We start from the raw sequence: 21,002 nt of genomic DNA on the forward strand, positions 1-21,002 counted from the left end.
ACCTTAAATGTGGCCTTTCATTCCATTTTCATGATATGAACTAACAACCATAAACCATTTCAATCATATATTGGATAATCATACAAGGAAAAGATTATATCACATGGAAAAAGTATCATTATTTCAAGTACCAACTTGCAACCAAACAACAAACGAGTTCACATGACATATACATAAAATATTCAAATACAAGTTAGAGATTTACTTACAAAAAATCCAACGTCCAATAAAATAAGCAAGCTAAAAAATATAGTAACAAGGTCATAAGAGTCCATTCTCTCTAAACCCTAAACCGTGCATTAGTGAGTATTGTGCCCTCAACATATTTCCAAGAAATAATCCCTCAATGTTCGGACCTCCCTTCCTCAAGTCTGAAGCTGGCATAAAAAAAAACAAACCTTAGTTCATAAAAACACTATAGCCATGGCCTTCATTCTCAAAACATCATGCTTACGATCTTAAAGCAATGAAGTTGAGTTTGTATTCTTTTAGAAGAAAACAAAACCCTAATCTGGCCGAGTGTGTGCATGAGTATGCTCGTGTGAGAAACTTCACAAGAACCAAAACTATATTCTTCTTGGTCGTGGTTGTGTGTGTGTGAGCAAGTGTTCATGGTGAACTTAGTCGAGTCCTAAACTTGCTTCATTTGGCCGTGTGTGTAGTGTAAGGAAAAAAGAGTGTTTTTGCTTCTTACCTTGCGTGACTCCCTTCCTAGAAAGTATCATCTAGCTTTTCTTGCACATAAAATGGTGTTTGGAAGAAGTGAGTGTAATGTGAATGATGTTTGGATGGAAAGAAAGTGATGGAAAATAGATAGTGTTGTGGCTGAAACCTTCAAGAGAATTTCACCAAGTGACTACAAAAATACTTTAGGGTTTTCGGCTCCTTTCCCTTATATAGGCATAAGAGACTTCTTGAATAAGCTAAACTTCCTTGCATGGATGCCAAGTGGCGCTTCACCCATTAAGCCTCTTCCACTTTCCTATCTTTGGATTGTATTGGGAAGCAAATGCATCTTTTTGGATAAGTGGGGTGGCCTCCTCAAAACCAAAGCTCCACTTCCCTTTTTGACATTCATTTTGTGTCTTGGTTCATTGTATCTAATGGCAAAATGGTCAATGGTCATTCTTCAAGTTAAGATCTTCCTCAATCATCTACAAGTGTGCATGTGTGTCATGTGGTGTATGAAGAGTGTGTAAGTGTGGTGGCCGAAAAGCTCATCTCCTTCCCAAGAAGATATTTCTTCTACCAATGTCTTGGACATTGTGTGATTGGTCATTGTGGGTGGCAATGCACAAGTCCCTTTGCCTTAGTCATCCATCTCATGGGTTTCCCACCAAGATTTCTTCTAAAAACCCTAGGCATGTGGCTTTCCATTTCCCATATAGATCTTGCCCCTTCCCAAGACAATACATCATCTCTTTCCCTTTTGCATGCATGACACTTGGCCATATCTTCTAAAAATCGAAATCCTCCCCCACTATGGTTGTCGTGCATGGCCTCTTGGCCTTCCCTAGGCTCCACTTTCCATACCCTTATCATTTTCCTTCTAGAAACCTCCCTATATTAATGACAAGTGTCACAAGACCTCTTCTTACAAGCAAACTTTCTTGCATGCATGACACATGGCAAGAAGGTGGGTGATCCTCTATGGTAGGCGTGCAAGGCCAAACCCTAGACTCTCTCACCTCTCTTCCCTCAATTTAATCCAGATTCATCAAGTCCTAACTATAGGCTTCATTGGATGACATGTGGTGTCCAAGAATTCAGGTTGGACGTGTGCCCTAACTCTATTGGGCTTAAAAACCCTAATTCCCTTATAGAGGCCAAAACACTCATGGGCTTGGGCCTTTCTCAAGGCCTTAGATACCTAGTACCAAACCAAATTTCTAATTGGGTTATTCCACCTCTCTTTGCCCAAATTAATAATATTTAATAAAATTTTATAGAAAGCTTAGCAAAAATCTTGGTCGTCACGTACAGATAAGATGAAATAAAAGTTGAATAAAATATTACTTTTTAATATTATTTTTGTTTTGAAATTTCAAAAAATTAAATTGTTTATTATATTTTGTATGAAAATTTTAAAAATTTATAATGATTTAATAAGATGTAATGATTTGTATAACTAAACGAGACCTCAAAGTATTGGCATTAGCTTAATCATGCCATAAAATCCTGTTAAATGGATAATTTGAGTTCGAATTAGCTACATCAAATTAGGCAATTTCAAAATATTTTAACTTTTTGATAAAATACTTAGGATGGTTCAACAAATTTGCTCTTCACTATAATAAAGCCATATTAATATTTTATTCGATTTTGATAGCCGCTACATTTTTTATGATTTATTTCTCTTTTTCCACACTTCCTCTCTCATTTGTCCTCTCATCCAGCAGAAGTCTTCTCCACAAAATATATTTTATTTGATTAAAAATTAACATATAACTAGTAGAACTGCAAAATACGTTAAAAAAAATTAGATAACAAAATAAAATAAAAAAGTCTGAAATTAATAATATTTTATTATTTTATAGAATTTAGATAGATAATCTAACATGAAATTAAGTTTTGAGTGAAATAAATAAAAGGCAAAATGTGCAATATTAGATAAACTTTAATGCTAGTGCCAAATAATGTCCATTTCAGCAACGAAGTATTGAGATAGGGATGTCATATATTTTTTTTTCCTCTCTAATCAGATAGGGATATGTCAAAACCTCGTACAAATTCGATGTTTTCACTCTTTCTTGAAAGAAACACCATCTAGTAGAGGTGAGCACTGACTTTGAATTTGTCCGAGTCTAAATCCAAACTCCGATTTTGATTTGTGTAGGTTCCAATCCGATTCTGACTTTGGAGTTGGAGTGGAGTTGGATTTAGGCTTTCAGTTTTGAGTTATTTTTAGCTTCATATTTAGCTCATTTTAAAAAAGAATTTTTTGTGACCTTTCAAATCTCAATTTTTTCAAAAAATCTAAAACTAAATCATTTACTACTAATTTACTTCCATATTAATATCTAACTTTTTTTTTATAATAGACTTATATTATAGTGTCTAATTACATGTTATCATACTATAGTATTCTATATTATTTTTAGTATCTAATTATATGTTATTATTCTAATGTCTAACTTATTTCTAGCTTAATTGTATACTAGATTTTCTAGTGTCTAATTACATGTTATTATATTTTTATAAATTAGTATATGTGTGATTAATTATTGTACTAGATTTATTTAAATACTAGTGTCTAATTTATTTCTATACTTGATTATGCATTGTAGTAATACTATGATATTTACATATACTAAACTATCATTAGTCTATTTATATTATAGCATAAGTGTATTATTTTATAAAAATTAACTCATACTATTATATTTTTGAATTTAACTATATAAGTTCTAGTTATAATACTATATAAGTATACTAGTATATACGATAAATATATAGATAAATACATATTTTTATAACATATGTACAACATTGAAGTTGGATTCAGAGTCAGAGTCGGAGGGCAAAGTTAGAGTTGGAGCATCAAGTCGAAATCAGAGTCGGTCCAGCGACACCTCCAACTCTGACTCTGACTAAAAAATTAAAAAAAAAAAATCAACTTGTTTTGTTGGAGTTGGAACAGAATTAGAGCATAGCTGGATTCATAGTTAGATTTTCAGATTTTTGCTCAGCTCTAACACTATCCTCCAATTTGATCAAATATGTGTAAATTCTCTTTATTTCCCATAGTCCACAAATTCAATTTATCTTAGAAAAAACCTATTCATCATCTATTTTTTCATTATTCTTTCATCATCCATGATGTGACATTAGATAATAGGTTTACAAGTGAAATATAATAAATAGTTTCCAATAATCTTATGTCACATCATGAGATAATAGGAAGATGATGAGAATTGAGATGATAAGTAGCATTACTCTTGTTTATAAAAAAATATCTTTCAGTTTTTGTCTAAATTTGAAGATTTTGGAGTATAAAAGAAATAGACACGTAAAATAATCATGTAATGTTTATTACTGTTCATATGATTTTGTTTAACAATATTAAATATATAATAAATATAATATTAATCTTATATTAATAAAACACTCTTAAAAAGCCTGTGCTAAAGATAGTTGAATAAGTGCAAGATTTGATGTTGATATATTACTGAATTATATATCAAATTCTGTAAATTTTCAAAGATAATTCTCGAGGGAGATATCCACGCATCATTATAAACACGACGACGTTACAGGCCCAGCTTGTCGGTGGTATGGAATGTAGAACATCCCGTGAAAATCCAAGGAATCTCAGAAGCAACAGAAGATGCCGTGACGGTCGCAGATGTTATTTTGGGAAAATTGGACAGTTTCATTCGACAGAATACTGGGAAAACAGGAAAGAAAAAGAAAGAAAATAGTAGGCCCAAGTAATTTCAATAGTAATGTGATGTCAAATAATAATATTCCTATGACCCCCAGAGGCAACTTGTCGTCTTCTAATCAAAGAACCCACCTCACTCGGCAACCTGCTCAAAGAGAACAACCTTAACACTCACTCTCTCTCTCTCTCTCTCTCTCGCTTACTAGAGTCATCAGCACAGACCCATCATGACACGGTGACCAGGTTCGTCGAGGAACTCTGAAAATCTCCGTTAATATATGCAAAACTTATTGTATTGGCTGATCTGGGCATTGATTATCAGTTCATTCATCACTTCATACTGCTTACCATTCCACGAAATTTCTTGGAATTTTAATGAATCTTGTGTTTTTTCCTTAACTTTTTTAGAGGTGGACCTTTACATTAATTGCTGGGTTTTTACTTGTTTGGTGGACCTGATCCTGTCTATTCTTTAACATTCAACGAACTTTCGGGCAATTTTAACGAGTTTTGGGGGTTTTTTGTCTATTACGTAGGGGTGGAGCTTTATCTTCTTCTCTCTTTTATTATTTTTTATTTTCTCTAAATTCAGACCAATCATATCCTTGTGTGGTTCATTGTTGAAGACTTAACTACTGGTTTTTGCTTTTTTTTGTTCCTTGATCCCGAAGAGCCTCTAATTCTATTTTTTGTACTTTTATTTTTGAAATCAACCTTGCCTTTATCAATACCCTTATGAATGATTTTCATTTTCATTAATATATCATAAATTGTTAGCATACTTACTGGTCGGACGCCATTATCTCAATGTAAAGTATGATCCTAGACATTATCACCGCCCTGATTGTCTCTGAGAACAGATATTACGCCGAAGATTAGCTGATCGGAGAAGAAATTGTGCCGTTCCTCGGTGGTGGAGAAGGTGAGCTTCATCTTCCTGTAACATTTTGAATCGTATATTTATTTAAGTGATTTTTTGCATTCTTTTTTATGCTTTCTTTAATCCTAATTTAGGATAGCAATAAGCGGATCGGTGTCAATTGTTATCCTCGATGGCAGAGTTAGTTGGGCCAAGGTTGTACAGTTGCTGTAATTGCAGAAACCATGTAGCCCTTCACGATGATGTCATTTCTAAATCTTTTCAGGTGAGAACCTAATGTTGGTTTTGCTGTGTCTTTAAGCTTTTAGCGTTTATATGCCCTTGTATGTGTATCAGTTGACTATTTTACCGACCGAGAATTCATTAAGTGGCTGTAAACAATGATATGGTGAAGATGAATCAAATCAAGAGTGAAGATAACTCATATTTAACTAATGAATGATCTGGTTTGTGTTATTGTGCTCCATGAAGCGGAGGTTGTTTGCACTTATCCATGTCTGTAATTAGATCATTTTGTATGTGATTTGGCTATGCTGCTATGCCAAAACTCGATCCACATTTTTCATTTTTATGTTGTAGGGGAGAAATGGTCGAGCGTTTCTGTTCTCCCACGCGATGAACATTATGGTGGGACCAAAAGAGGACAGGCACCTCATGACAGGTCTTCACACTGTAGCTGATGTCTCCTGCTGTGATTGTCGTGTGGTACTTGGTTGGAAGTATGAAAGAGCCTATGAGGAAACTCAGAAATACAAGGAAGGGAAGTTCATACTTGAGAAGTCGAGAATAGTCAAGGAAAACTGGTAGCACCAACGAAGTTTTAGTCTCATTTATCCTTATGCCAGTTTAAGAGGATTGAATTTGATGCCTCGACGAGGATTATCTTGTCCAGAACATACTGATCAATTGAAGATGCTAAATTATTGTTCCTTGCTGTGCATTCTACTTGTGTTTTCTCTGTAAATTGTATTTAGAGATCATCAATTATGTGGTTGGTAAATCTGTGATTCATTATGTGGTTGGATTTCAATTGAATACATAGAACCATTGTAATCTAGACGTGTCTCTGTCATGGATCAAGAACACTGAGCATAATATGTTTGAAAAACTCTATATATCATTCTTCTAATCATCATACTCTCAACATCCCTTGATGTGACATTAAATGATTGGTCTACAAGTAGAACATAACAAATAGTCTCTAATCATTTAATGTCACATCGTAGGATGGTGGGTAGCATTACTCATAATTGAATAGGCATACGGTTTCCATTCAATTTATGAGGATTTCAGTCTACCGCTTTTTCCATATAGAAAGACAGTAATGATTGTTTTATTTGTGTGATACTTAAATTATGTTACAACAGAACTCATGACATACCATGGTAATGTAAAACCCATGATATGCTTTTCTTCAAGTCAAATGTGGAAAATTACATTACCGTGTTGTAGAGCTTTTTGATATGCTTATCTTCAATTTAAATGTGGTCAGAGCTAAAGTTGGGGCAAATCATCCTATGTGACTGACAAGAGTATATGATGATGAATGCATGGAAAAAGCATCCGAGGGTATGGTATTTTGTCTTCATCCCTAACACAACTTACGGATACTTTAAAAAGAAGAGAAATGATATATACAAACCTCAAATGCATAAGCCTCATATAAGTCCTTTATAAAAAAGTGGACTCTATGGAAAAGTGTGAAAAATTCGTTTTTTCTTAATGGGTCCACATTTTTATAAAAAGTTTGTACAAGGCTTGTATATTTGAAGCTTGTACCTAGCATTACTAGCACATCATGAATATGTTGCTAATTGGTTGATCTGAAGATACTGATCTCCAGTCAATAAGCTGATTTTTAAATTGGGATAGAACTATGACGGGAATGTTTCTGCGCAGAGCTCCTGGGTATATATCACATTGTGTTTTAACTGAAGAAAAAAATTACCTCAAATCTCTGTAAAATTTCAGAGAACAGCACTCGTGAAATTTTGATTTTCAGTGGCTGTTTTATTCTAGTGGGTTTGATTGAGAACTCCAAATGATCGTCTTTGCTACCAGGGGATGGGTCCTTTTATGAAGAGCCGTAATAGTACCTGTGGTGCAAAACGCCAGTTATCAATTCTGGTGCAATGCTACAACAATAATTCTCCTTGATGGCTATGCTTTTAGCAACATAATAAAATGCAGCATTTCCGTATTGAGAGTGCTCGTTGAATTAAATGGTGGGTAAGGGTAACCATCAAGCAGCTGTAGCCTGCTAGAGTGATGTGGGTCATGACACTGAGGTGGGAAAGAAATTCCATTGAGGACCGCATACTGTGTTCATTCCAAGCAAACGCAAGCATCAAGGTCTCACAGCACCTTGATGTTAACAGAAAGCAGTAGACAGCAGCTTTCAACTTTAGGTTTTGAAAAGTCAGCATCGTTGTCGTCAAGTAAACTACATTTCATGTTTCGATTCAAGTAAACCGAGTGTAAGAAAAATTGAGAATGGAGAGAGGTGGGGTGGGGGATTGCTCCTCTCACAGCTTTATGGAAAATGAACACAATATATCAAATTGATTGACATCTTAAAAAAATGATTTCCATGTATTGCCACAGAGTGAGAGAGAAAAAAGGCTATCAACAAAACTGAGGAAAAAGAATCATAGCAAAAAACAACAAATCAAAAACAAAAAATCGCATAGATCAAATGACAGATATTTTCTTCTTGGCCATCCAACTCGTTTTGGCATTTTCTATTGCTTCCTCCCTCATCCTCTGGAGTTCAATTAAACGTTGGTGATACTGCGTATCAATCGCATCCAGCTCCAGCTTCAGCTCATCACACTGATCCTTGTCTGCCAGAGATAGTGAACATATGCTCGACAAGCTGAAGTCTTTTGACATACCAGAACATGAATTAATAAAGGAGGTTGCAGATTTTTGTGCAGTCTCGTTATGCTCGCCATGATCATAAACTCTATACTCTGAATTAAACCCACCACACCGTTTTGAACCTTTATAGGATCCATCACAACTGAAATTATCGGACTCTAAACCACCACTATCATTAGAGACATCTGAAGCCATTGAGACACCATACTCGGCAGATATATCTGAAACAGTTGATTCTTGATTGTCTTCATCTTCCACACGTGGGAGAACATGATGCTCAAAAACTGCATCTGCAGAAGCCTCTACTGTCCCAGAATTTCCCCCAATCTGAAGTACAGTAGAATCACCAAATGAACTATTTGATTGAGATGAACAATTCCCAAAACAAGCTTTCCATCCAGGTACAAGCTTTGTTATCAAGTTGTCAATTAACTCAGAAATGACGGCCACATCTTCTTTTGACAGATCAAGTTGCTCAACCATCTCCTCAGCTATTAATATTGTAGTATCGGAATTGAGATAAAACGCAAAATGGATGTTTCTCACCTGAGCTGTTAAAACAAGAACAATATATAGTTAATGCTAGAAGGGAAAGAAAGTAAATTATTCAGCAGCGCATTTACTTACCATGGGGATCAGCAATGCGCAGAGTAAATGAAATTGTATTGTCATCAATTTTCTCCCCTCTTAACTTAAATTCATTATTCTCAGTAAACCTCTGAAATTCCGGAGTAGAACAGCCAGAAGTTTTCATACTACAGCCAACAGAACCCTTGTTAGAGTCTATATCCATGGCATGAGATTCAGGCTGTTGTGAGTTCACCAAAGTGGGCAAATTATTGGACAACAGCAGCGAATCACAATTGAGATCCTTTGGATTTCCAGTTGCAAGGAATGGATCTTTCAACAGCTCCATTGCTGGCAATCTCATAGATGCTGGAACTAGACACTTCTCTATGAACTGCTTGACTTGAGGGTCATTCACTTTACTCAGAGAAGCAGGCCTAATGCCCTATAGGAAAGGAATGTCAAAAAGAAAAAAAAGCACAACAGCCATTTTTAAGAAAAGCTAGAATGAAACATACTGCAGGTAGTTGCCAACTTACAGAGGTGACCTTCTTGTATATTTGAGCTGGATTTTTGCATTCACCATATGGATATTCACAGGTAACCATTTCTAACATGCACATGCCAAAAGAATATATGTCGACAAGATCATTGTATTCCTCTTCATAAAGCTCGGGAGCCATAAATTCAGGAGTGCCTGTGCAAAAAAGAAAAAAAGATAACAAACTGCAATTTACACAGTTAGGCCAAAGTCATAACACTTTCAGAGAAAGGGATGTCCATACCAATAACACTTCGGGCAGTAGGCTGCTTCAAGACAGTTGCCAATCCAAGATCTCCAATTTTAACTTTTCCATTGTTACCATTAACAAATATGTTGTCACATTTCAGGTCTCTGTGGATAATTGGAGGATTGTGGCCATGCAAATAGCTTAAACCTTGAAGAACCTGCCTAGCCCAATTCTTGATGGCCTTCATATCAACATTCTTATGCTTCTTTCGATATCTAGAACACAATGAAACCATGTATGCTATAAGTTATCATTGAACCCAAAAAAAAGTGAAAGAAAATATGGCTAACAGCACAAAAGAACTCACTGTCTCAAACTCCCAGAAGTGAACAACTCTGTTATTAGGTTGATGGTCTTGCTCTTATCATCAACCCAAGAATTATAGAACTTGATAATATTTTCGTGTTTCAAAGATTTCAGCAGATGAACCTCCGAATATAATCTTTCCAGCTGCTCTGGTGACTGCAATACATCATCAATGTGCACTTGGTTCCAAGCAACTTCTATTCCATCAACTTCATCAAATGCCTTGTATCTACAAATAACAAGGGAACCACAGGACATTTTTTTAAAAAAAATAAAAGCAAATTTTCTAGTTTGGAAAGCCACCGACTTTAGAAACTAACTACTACAACCAGAAAGAAAATAATTGATTAAGATAGGTTCTAAGAACCATACACAGTCTTAAAAGCTCCTCTCCCCAAGACTTCGTTATACTGAAAGAATAGAAGCAATAGAAATAAACGTTATCTCACAAAATCAAATAGAATAAACAATTTGACTCAACACAGCATGCAAGATACTAACAATGCCTAGGGAGTTGAGACCATATGACTACAAGTAATCACAATATCCCTGCCGACATAAAATTTTCATATTAACAATTTAAAATCTACGACAATTAATGGAAACAAAACAAAAAGGACTCTTCCATCTGAATTGGATTTCCCAAAATCAAGATTGTTTAATCCATTAATTTCATTTTATATAGACTACTATAAAGATTTACCAAATAATTTGAAAAAAAAAAGAAAAAGAAGAAGAGAGAAATAAAAAGCTAACAATATTATATTGTGAGTAGCCAAGCAGGGATTATTACCGACGAAAGCACGCGTAAAACAGAGTTGGATTTTTTTTCAAGTGTTTGAAATACATTATTTGATTAAAGACGTATACTAATCAATCGCAGTCATCAAAACCCAAAAATCTTAAAGCAAATTACTAGCAAAATGGATGTCGTATCAAATCCAGCTAACTTTTTAAATGAAAAACTACCAATAGAAACATAAAGTGCTGTTTGGTTGCTCAGAAAATAAGGGAAAAGATCATGTACCAAGTAGTCCGCTCAACGAAGCCAAACGAATAATTGGCCACGGAAAATTGAAACAACGAAAATCAGAAAATCCATAATTTTAAGTTCTTTTCTTTGCCTAATAATTTTATTGGAAAAAGGGACAGATGTTGAATTCAAAAACCCAACATTACCCATACCCGCACGTATCTTCCGGCAGGATCTTTCTCCACAACATCACCGTCCTGAGCCTCGAATTTCGGACCCGCACCAAAGTCCATTGCCAGAAAAAGACGACGAATTGCAACACGAACAGAAAAAAGAACGAGAATCGAGAAGACAACGAGCGAAACGCTATCAAAGGATCTGGATCCTGAGTCCAAAAAGACGAAGAAGAAAAAGAAGAGGCTTTTCCGAGAATGCTTCACAGGCCACCAAATACGAATCGAAAGCTGATTTTCGGAAGCGGGATCGGCACCCGACGAGCTGGAGCTGCAGCGACGAAAACGACTTCGATTCCATGGCCCTACAGAGCCGCTGGGCGATTAGGTCACACGTCTTTATACTAATCCCAGATTCGTCCATCCAACTATTATCTGCATGTTTAAACGCACCAATCAAACACTAGAGAGCGATTTGAGAGGGTGTAGGGATTTATATCGAACCTCAAAAGATGGGAATCGGATTATGAACCGGGTAAGGACGAATCGAGCGATTCAACAAATTGATGATAATTTTAAGGAAAATGATATCAATTATCACGCCTGAATTTGCCCCACTCAATTTGATATTTTATTTTATTTTTAATATTTTTTATTTAATAATTAAGAAAATGATTATGAATGTATTAATATTTTTTATTTTTTAAAAATATTTAAAAAAAAAAGTAAAAAAAAAAAGTAGAAATTGCATTAGGGTGGATGCTAGTGATCAAACCTAAGCAGGCATGGTAGTTAGCACTACCCTAATTTTAAATTAATATTTTAAAATATTAAAATCATATTTAATGCAATTCAAACATTTTATATCATCTATAAAAATGTATAAAATATAAATTTATTGACTAGTTTTAATAAAAATATTTTACCAATCTAAATAGTTTTAATAAATATATAATTAACGCATTTAATCTTAATAGTCAATTTTTTTTTGCCTTATATAGGAAAAATATAAAGACCACTAAATTATAAACATATGAAAAATATAGTATTTTATTCACAATCATAGATTTAATATAAAATACTCATTCATTTTCTTAATTTTTTGTTCAACTAAAAAAAATAAAGAACTACATTTTTATTTTCAATTTGTCTACAATTTTTATTGAATACAATGATGAAAAAGTTAATATATGTTTAGTTATATCATATTTTTGTACAAAAAATTAAAGAACAATCCAATTGTTAGACAACTTAAAAATAAATACAATTTTAAATCGATTGCAGTTCAAATCAATTTAAAATCAGTTAGAATCGATCTAAATCCATCAATTGAAGCAGTTTAGTCAACAAATCAAAATATTCACTAAAATCAGTTCAATTTTGACCGATTTAATTTAAATCGACATCAATCGAATCGTTTTTTGGACCTTTGATTTATGAGATAATCTTCCCGCAGGCACCACCGGTCTCCCCTCAAAAACGGCATCTAATAATATTTTGACACGTCTGCACTCCATTTACCGTCTATGTGATCGTGTTGGAGCGGATTGGGAGAAAAGAAATCAGACTCCCGTATCCCTCATTTCCTTCCTCTCAATCTCGCTCCCTTAGGAACAATCCCTCGAGTCCTAGCCGAATACCCCCTCCCTTCGAGCCACAGCCACGACCCATCCTTCCATCCCGTCGAGCCACAACCCCACCCCATCCTTCCCTCTCGTCCGAGCCCTAGCCCTAGCCCCACCCTCTCTTTCCCTCCCATCGAGCTGTAGCCCCACCCCCCTATTTGATTTCAGGTTTCTCTCTCTCTCTGTATTTGCTGAAGGCGTATGGATCCTTTATTTTGCAGAAGATCTGTCTCGTTGTGTCTCGCTGCCCCTTTGAACAAGGTAATGGTTCTTCGAGAACAATTTCTACTTCGAGTAATAGAATCACAAACTTGCCGAAACGTGGTTGTGGTTCTTTTCTGGATTTGGCTTCATGTGCTGGGTTGTTTATTTAATTTTTGAGTTCTTAATTAGATTTTACTTGTTCCCATGGTGCTTAATGGATTTGGGATTTTGTTTCCAGCATGTCTAGGTTGGCTTGATGTATTTCGGTTTATTTTTCAAATGGCTTGGCTTAATGATGACATTGTGAATATTGAGGATTGAAGGGTATGCTTCGAGAAGATTTTATCTAGTTGAACAGGACAGAAGGAGAACAACGGCTGTCACAAAGAGTCTCACTCACTCCACTTAAATGTTTTTACCATTTTTGAGTGTCTGATTATTTATGTGAATCATTATTTTCGAAAGCATATGCTCTAATTGTTTGTGTGAATTAATACCTTCAAAGATATGCAAGCAGCATTATCAAGCATTATCAAGAGGTTTTTTAGAATACGATAAGTTATTGGCACATAGCTGAGCTGGTTGTTGTTTTGTGTATTTTTTGAATATTGGTTTTGTTATCGATCTATTGGTTAATGGGTCTTTATGTCTTCTTTGTTTGAGGATTTTGTTGAATATTACTCGTATTATTGCTGTAATGGTTGATGGCTTTTCTATTTTTGTTGTTAGCATGAAACTAGGGAAATGTACATAATGTCTCTTTGGTCAGCGTTGGGTTTCGTTTCCTCAAGTTAATTTTCTTTAAAAAGAATCCCCAGAGGGAGAGTATAAACATTCGAGGTTCTTATCTACTGATAGGTGGGGTTTGTTGGTTTCCTGTGTTGAATAAGTGGTTATGAGAAGCTTAACAAATTGATACCAAACTGTTAAACCCATTTAGGACTCAGAAATTAATACCAAACTGTTAAACCATTTTAGGACTCAGAAATCATGCATTTTCATGGTCTCCTTGCATACCAATGTTCCAGTTTTCCAGTTTCGTGTCATTTTAGAAGTCATTGTGGAAGGGTCTAAAAACTCATGTCATTTTGGAAGTCATTGTGTCATTGTGGAAGGGTCTGAAAACGAGAATAATTTTCTAGTTTCATTGTGTCATCGTGGAAGTCATTGTCAGTTTCAACCATTGATTGTAATAATTTTTCAGTCACATGCAACAAGCAAAACAAGAATGTATTATCTGAGTATTACAGCTGATGCTATCAAGTTGTTCTTGTACTGTTCTTCTGGCAGTTTCAACTATGGAGTGTACTTAATTTCTTGCACTGTTCTTCTGGCAGTAACGTGATCTAGAATCAAGCAATATGAAATACGATGATAGCAGTGGTAGTTCAAGTTCTTAGATGCAAAGGCCATTTTGCTACTGTGGGATGCCATCCAAGCTAAGGATTTCGGGCAAGGCTAACAGTTTTGGCAGACGATTTTACAACTGTCCAAATTATAAAAGCAACAAGCAATGTGAATTTTTTCAATGGATTGATCTTCAAGTGGAACTAAACACATGTTGCAAGATGACATTGGACCTAGCTCAAAGAAGGAACGACAGAGTAAACCAAGAACGTATAATGACTGAACAAGCCAAATTTACCGCTATGGAGAAGAAGTATAAGAAAGCTTTATTATTATTATGGTGCTGTTTTGCTGTGATTTGGGTTGTAATCATTTTGTATCTTAGTAACAATTATGGTGTGTTGTAGGCCATTTCTATCTTTTGCAGTGTTGTACATTTGGAATGTAATGATACTTATATTTTAAGAAATGTAATGATGCTTAACTTTATGTATTCCAGAATCTGAAAATTCTTGCTTAATCTTGACATTTCCATAATATAGACATAACATTTCCATTAAATCATGAACATAACAACATTAACTAACATGATCCAAAATCTGAAAATTCTGCTCAATCTTGACATTTCCATAATAACGTCATAACATTTTCATTAAATCATGAACATAACATTAACTACCATGATCCAAAATCTGAAAAAACAACTCCTTTACACTTCCCATAAAATCATGAACATAACATTAATTGAGCATAACATAACATTAACTTGCTCCATTAATGAACATAACATAACATTAACTTGCCATAATTACACTTCCCATAAAATCATCAACATAACATAACATTAACTTGCTCCATTAATGATTGAACTATTTTGCTCCCTCCATTAATTGAGCCATCACCGCAGTCCTCCATTAATTGAGCAATCACCACAGTCCTCAAATTCTTCACTCTCATTAACTGTAACATTAAAAAAAAAACAATTACACACCAATTTAAATAGCATCATCACGTTTGAAGCACCAACTTAAACACCAACCAACCTCATGTTTGAAGCGACAGATCCAAGGTTTGAGATATGTTCCCAGTTGTATTTCCAAGATCCCTACATAAAATATAATAAATCATAACCAATTATTTAAGTAGTGATTAAAACACAAAATATGAAAAACAAAAATTTACATTTTATAAACAAACCTCACTGAAGGACAGTTGTTCTTAGCATGACCCCTAGTTGTTTGAAGAGACGGATCCAAGCTTGAAGTCTTGTTCCAAGTTGTATTTCCAAGATCCCTACATAAAAGATAATAAACCATAACCAATTATTTAAGTAGTGATTAAAAGACAAAAAATTAAAACACAAATTTCAAAACTTTATAAACAAACCTCAATGAAGGACAATTGTTCTTAGCATGACCCTCAGTCTTGCAAATGCTATAACGCATTTTCTTCGTAGTTTGAGTTTCTTTCGGATTTTTTGCTCTCAACGATTTTGGTTGGCCTTTTGTTGGCACCCGTGGAGGATCCAACAAAATTTGTGTAAAATTTGATACAACTTGTGATCTTAACATTTGTGAATCAGTCAGTGACATGTTTTCACCTTCTGCTTTTTCTTTTCCTTCAATTTCTTCCATCAAGAGCAACTCCTTGTGGACCTTGTCTAAAGCAAGAGAGAGATGGTTATATTTATGTATTGATTGTGATCCAAGTTCTGCAATATCATAGAATTGTACATCAACTTATTTTTTCTCATGGTTGGATCATCCTTTGTCATTACAACTCTATCAGAATTTGGTATGTCAATAATAGCCCAGCTCTTAGCATTGATGCACCATCTCTCTAGAATATAATGATGTGGCAACATATCTAATTTTGATTTCCTCCCAAGGACACATAGAATATGCCTATAGAGAATCCCCATAAACTCAAACATATGACATGTACATATTGCCTTCGCTTCTCCACTCTCCAAGGTCACATAATAAGTAGGTTTATCTTTGTCATTTGGTGCGACTCCGTAAATCTTACTTTCACCCTCTTTATCAACTTTGGTTGATTTGTACCGTTGGCTATTGAATAGCTCATCTTCGAAGATCATAAAAGACTTCCTTGTATAGATTGAGGCTGCATCTTCTTCAATTTTCCATAACGTTTTCATAATTGCCCGTGTTGATTTGGTTCGCACGTCCTTCTTTTTTTCTTTGAAATAACGTGCATCTAAGGTTTTCTTGTATTGATGCACAAAGTCACTCACCATCGTGCTCGAACGAACATAATCTTTAAAAAATTTATTCATACTTTCGCTCCTTTGAGTTGTTGACATACCGGCACAAAACGTTGTTCTCAAGTAAGCCGGAACCCACTTCTCCCTTCGGTTGTAAAGATTTTGCAGCCAATCATTATCTATTAGACCGTACTTCGCTAGTATTGCACTCCATTCATGCTCAAACTCATCCGTCATTATTGTCTCATGGATACAATGACGGAACTCATATTGAAAGTACGGAAACTTGTTATATACATGTGCCAAATGTTCTGGAAATTTTTGTAAAATATGCCATAAACACAACCTATGAGTTGTGTTTAGGAGTACCTCACTAATGGCCTTTGCCATCGCCTTGTCATCATCAGTAATTATGGTTAAAGGGGCACGCCCAAGCATTGCCTATTGCCATGTTCTCAATAACCACACATAGGATTCGGTTGTTTCATTAACTAACAACGCACAACCAAACATTATAGTTTGGTGATGATAGTTAACTCCTGAAAATGGCAAAATGGAATTTTATAGATATTTGTCAAGTACGTCGCATCAAATGTAACAACATCTCCAAAATATTGATATGCTCACATTGATCTTGCATCAGCCCAAAAGCAACTGCCCATACATCCATTCTCATCAACTTGCATGGAATACACAAAGCTAGGTTCTTTACACTGTCGATCAAGGAAGTAGGCATACAACCTTTGTGCATCTCCTTCTTCAAACAATTTCCTTCTTTTATTTCCCAAATAATTCTCGACGTCATTACCAATACATCCAATATTAAAATCACCACTAGATTCTTTACTCAAAACTGGCATTATTTTTCTTGTTGGTACACCAGACTCATTCAAAGTCATAATGAGTTTTTTTTTAACACGCGTCACTCCTCTATGTCCACGAAGCAAACTAGTACTTCTCGGTGTAAATAGCTCATGGTTGTGTTCAACGATGAACTTGAATACTGTCCACTTCTCACCATCCTTTTTTATACACATTGTTGCTTTACACCCAATCTTTGTCTCAGCAGATTCAAGAATTTTTCATTCTTTTTGTTTCTGACTTTCACGCCGAAATCCCTCCCTTGAGCAAACACACTATACTAAAATTAGTTTTCTGTCCTCTTTTGATAATCGAGTATGGTTGGTCCTCATTGCAAAACATTTTCGTCTTGCATACGCCTTGTGAAAGGCTTGGGCGTCTTTTACCTCATCGAACTCCTTCCCAACAAATGGCTCAAAAAGATCACTACTTAAGCTAGAAATCATATTTACAGAATCTTTATCTCCCACATTATCTCCATCTTCCACATTCACTCGGTCTTCCACCGCTGTTTCTTCCACATTCACTCGATCTTCCACCCCTCGATCTTCCACATTCACCCCATCTCTAATATCCACTCCCTCTTCCACATTCACTTCATCTCCCACATTTGGCACATGTAGCACATTCATATCACATTGTTGTACTCCAATTGCAGCCCCGATACTATCATCTTCAACTTCTCGACAATTTCTACTCATTATTATCTCAACTTCATCACTATCCAAACTTGATATAAAATCATTCATCAAAACATAAAACAATAACAAAAGTTAAAGTTGACAGAAAATTCTTCACTTGAAGTTAGAGGTAATGGTATTTTGCTCAATAGTGAAGGAAAATATGATCTGTCATCAATTATGATCAGCTACTTAGTCAAACTAATTCCATTCACGTTCTCTTGACCCTTTCCATTTATCTATTGTGTTTTGTAAATTAATATATGGTCTCTCATTAACCACACCACAAGAGGAAATAGACAATAACAGTTTCAAGTTCTTTGTGCATTCTTTGTTTCCTCCAGATAAACTACGACAATGTTAATATAACCTCTTTTTCAATTTGAGGTTTTTCAATTTTTTTTCTTGCAGAAACTTCAATCTATCTAAATGCATAACATCAAAATGCGATTGAAACTCAGGAAGTAAAAAAAAAATTAAGTAGTCATCTGAAAATGCAAACCATGTGCGACGGCAGGGCTGCAACTGGCTGAAGGGTGCGGCGGGCTACGGTGGGCTGTGATGGGTTGAGACGAGTTGCGACGGCTGAAGGGTGCGACGGGCTGAGACGAGTTGTGACGAGCTCCTAAGGGCTGAGACGGGTGCGACGGGCTGTGGAGGTCCGGGTTGCGATGGCTGGCTGCGACGGCCTGAGACGAGTTTCAAAGGGCTGTGGAGTGCAGAAGGCTTGAGACGGGTATCGGCAGCGTGGTGGGCAGTGGGGATTCGGGAGGAAGTGCAGAGGGGGAAAACAAATCGTGTGAATTTGATTTTTGCTATCCTACAGTGTGGTTCATGAAAATAATGTGAGGGTTGCTTACGTGTATAAAATTTATTCGTTGCCGTTGAAAGCCCGAGAACGACTTACCCATTCTGAAGAGGAACTGTTGATTTATATACACAGAGTTGGGTAAGGTGAAAGCGGACGCACTGTAAAAGTAGTTGAAAGAGAGGTGTCCCAAATGGATGAACAACTCCGAATCCTAATCATATTCATCAACGGCTTCTTCAAAACTTTTATTTTACTGAAGATATATTTGGATATTGGATTATAAAATCATGAAAAAATATATATATTATCTTTTTATCATCATCATCACTATATTTTTTTTATGTGACATTAAATAATAGGTTCACAAATATAATGAATAGTCTCCAATTATTTAATATCATGTCATAAAATGATGAGATGATGATAATAAAAAGAATTGTGAATAGAATTACTTTAAGTGCTTAAAATTATAAATTTTATTTTATTTTTAATTATTCTATTTATGAGCGGGTGTATAAAACACATCACTATACATATTATTTATATGGTAAGATTTTATTTATAATATTTAATTTTTTTTCATATCAAAATTATGTCATCCAAGTGCTTTTTTAGGTATATTATTCAAAGCAAATAAGATTTCTTTTATTTGTTGTCATTTATTTTTATTTTTATTTTTATTTTTGATAAAGTCAACTACTTTTATTACTTGAGTTAAATACATATCCATTTATTTTGGTTATTGTCTCGGGCAAAATATAAAATGGATCAATTTATTGTGTTTCCAAATTTCTCATATTCTTTGAGTTTTGTAATAATTCTAAGATTTGGTAGTGATACAATGACTATATTACAACTCAAATACAACTTCAAATTAGATAATAGATACCTAATTTCTTTCACTTCAATTCAAAATTATGGTCAATGCAATAGCTTAAAATAAATTAAAAAAAATTAATTTTTTTAATACTCAGTTATAGTATAGTTTTTTAATTTTTATTTATATTTTGTTTTATTCTTGTTAAACTAAATGAATTATTCTACTCATTATTCATACATCACACATTTGGTAAGGAAAAACAAATCATGTGTAGTATGTAGTGTAGAGATTATGAGTAAAATTTTTCTTCAATATAAATACTTAGAAACTACTCAGTTATATGAACAATGCCATGAACAATACATCATATTGCCTCCCAATTTTTTCTCCCGTGCATATATCATCATTCATTAAGTTGGAGGGATTGCATTAAAACATATGTTGTGAGGAGATGAGAAAACCTGAGGAGCAGTCCGGCTGCTACCCCTCGTTAAATAGCCCTCCAATGGTTATGTGCCACGTAAGTAGTTTATAGTGCTTAGTCTACGCTTGCATACACCTGATCAGAGACCCATACAGCCCCCCCCCCCCCTCACTCCTTTGTCTTCCATGCCATCCCACCCCACACTCATCTCCAACGGCGCTCGACCCAGACGGTGGCAAGGACGGAGCTCAACCTAGTTCCACCACCACCATTCTTTTGCCCACCATCTCCGTCGCCCAAAACTTCCATCGCCCGCCATGTTTTTCTTTGATTTGTCATCAAATATTGTTAAGGAAAAAAAAATCCAAGTAGCGCTCATCAATATCCATACCCATGGAGGACAACGAGTTTGACTTTCATAGAGAGCATGGGGGTTTTCTGGGCGTGGCCGTGTCGGCGAGGGGGACATTGCTGGGTTTTGGTCAGATGGTGGTTGTGCGAGAGTGGATTATGGTCTGCAATATTTCTTGGTGACTCGCGAGTTTTTTATTTCTTTTCCAAACTAGTGTTTTACATTTCAAACATGAAAGTCTACAGATACATTCATGATCTATATATATTTGAAAATGAAAAATATTACACATTCAAGCATTCAAAATCTCAGCTCCTTCCCGCCATGAAGAATATCCAAAACTCTCTCAACTCGGTCTCGCTGGGTGGAAAGGCTTCTAACAGTCAGTTCACTCCATGGTCATGAAGGTCTCGCCGGATCATTCAGTCTGGAAGAGATTTCTTTCTTGTGAGGGGGCCGAATCGATTTGGGTTTCGTAAGTGGAGAGGGGGGCTTTGCCATGGGTTGTGGTTTGTTATTTGTGGTTTCCATCGAGAGAAAGAGAGGGTCAACACTGGTGTAAGGGTTCCGAGCATTGGACCTGCCCATCTGGTATTAGCTTGACTGGAGTTTTCTGCATCCAGTCTTGGGCAGTGGGCTTGGTGGCAGTGCAAAGAGACCTAGACGGCACTGCCCAAATAATGATTTCTGCCTCTTTTGC

The 21,002-nt window shown here is 35.4% G+C and overlaps 2 protein-coding genes across 6 annotated transcripts; one reads left to right on the forward strand and one right to left on the reverse strand.

Moving 5' to 3' along the window:
* Positions 1-4,469: 4,469 nt before the first annotated feature.
* LOC121235771 (protein yippee-like At4g27745) lies at positions 4,470-6,372 on the forward strand. 4 transcript variants are annotated; one of them, XM_041132168.1, is made up of 4 exons: positions 4,470-4,627; positions 5,245-5,306; positions 5,399-5,529; positions 5,844-6,372. In XM_041132168.1, exons 3-4 carry the CDS (start codon positions 5,437-5,439, stop codon positions 6,069-6,071), a joined length of 321 nt encoding a protein of 106 aa, XP_040988102.1. In that variant the 5' UTR covers positions 4,470-4,627; positions 5,245-5,306; positions 5,399-5,436; the 3' UTR covers positions 6,072-6,372. The 4 variants fall into 4 exon arrangements, with proteins under 4 accessions (XP_040988102.1, XP_040988103.1, XP_040988104.1 ...); XM_041132169.1 differs by having other exon boundaries at positions 4,484-4,627; positions 5,162-5,306; XM_041132170.1 differs by having other exon boundaries at positions 4,497-4,627; positions 5,200-5,306.
* A 1,457-nt stretch (positions 6,373-7,829) lies between these two features.
* On the reverse strand, positions 7,830-11,547 carry LOC121234860 (serine/threonine-protein kinase WNK8-like). 2 transcript variants are annotated; one of them, XM_041130985.1, is made up of 7 exons: positions 10,994-11,547; positions 10,181-10,218; positions 9,810-10,037; positions 9,497-9,717; positions 9,251-9,408; positions 8,772-9,156; positions 7,830-8,695 (listed from the first exon to the last, which is right to left on the reverse strand). In XM_041130985.1, the coding sequence occupies exons 1-7, from the start codon at positions 11,072-11,074 to the stop codon at positions 7,956-7,958; spliced, it is 1,851 nt and encodes a 616-aa protein (XP_040986919.1). In that variant the 5' UTR covers positions 11,075-11,547; the 3' UTR covers positions 7,830-7,955. The 2 variants fall into 2 exon arrangements, with proteins under 2 accessions (XP_040986919.1, XP_040986921.1); XM_041130987.1 differs by lacking the exon at positions 10,181-10,218 and having other exon boundaries at positions 10,994-11,538.
* Positions 11,548-21,002: the final 9,455 nt, after the last annotated feature.

Source organism: Juglans microcarpa x Juglans regia, chromosome 6D (genome assembly GCF_004785595.1).
Source record: "Juglans microcarpa x Juglans regia isolate MS1-56 chromosome 6D, Jm3101_v1.0, whole genome shotgun sequence".
In the NCBI taxonomy this organism is placed as follows: domain Eukaryota; kingdom Viridiplantae; phylum Streptophyta; class Magnoliopsida; order Fagales; family Juglandaceae; genus Juglans; species Juglans microcarpa x Juglans regia.

Coding starts and splice junctions, on each gene's coding strand:
- LOC121235771 (XM_041132168.1), top strand. CDS start 5,437: ATGGCAGAGTTAGTTGGGCCAAGGTTGTACAGTTGCTGTAATTGCAGA. Junction 5,530..5,843: donor TCATTTCTAAATCTTTTCAG/GTGAGAACCTAA, acceptor TTTATGTTGTAG/GGGAGAAATGGTCGAGCGTT.
- LOC121234860 (XM_041130985.1), bottom strand. CDS start 11,074: ATGGACTTTGGTGCGGGTCCGAAATTCGAGGCTCAGGACGGTGATGTT. Junction 10,219..10,993: donor CTGCCGGAAGATACGTGCGG/GTATGGGTAATG, acceptor CTATTCTTTCAG/TATAACGAAGTCTTGGGGAG. Junction 8,696..8,771: donor GCGCATTGCTGATCCCCATG/GTAAGTAAATGC, acceptor TTGTTTTAACAG/CTCAGGTGAGAAACATCCAT.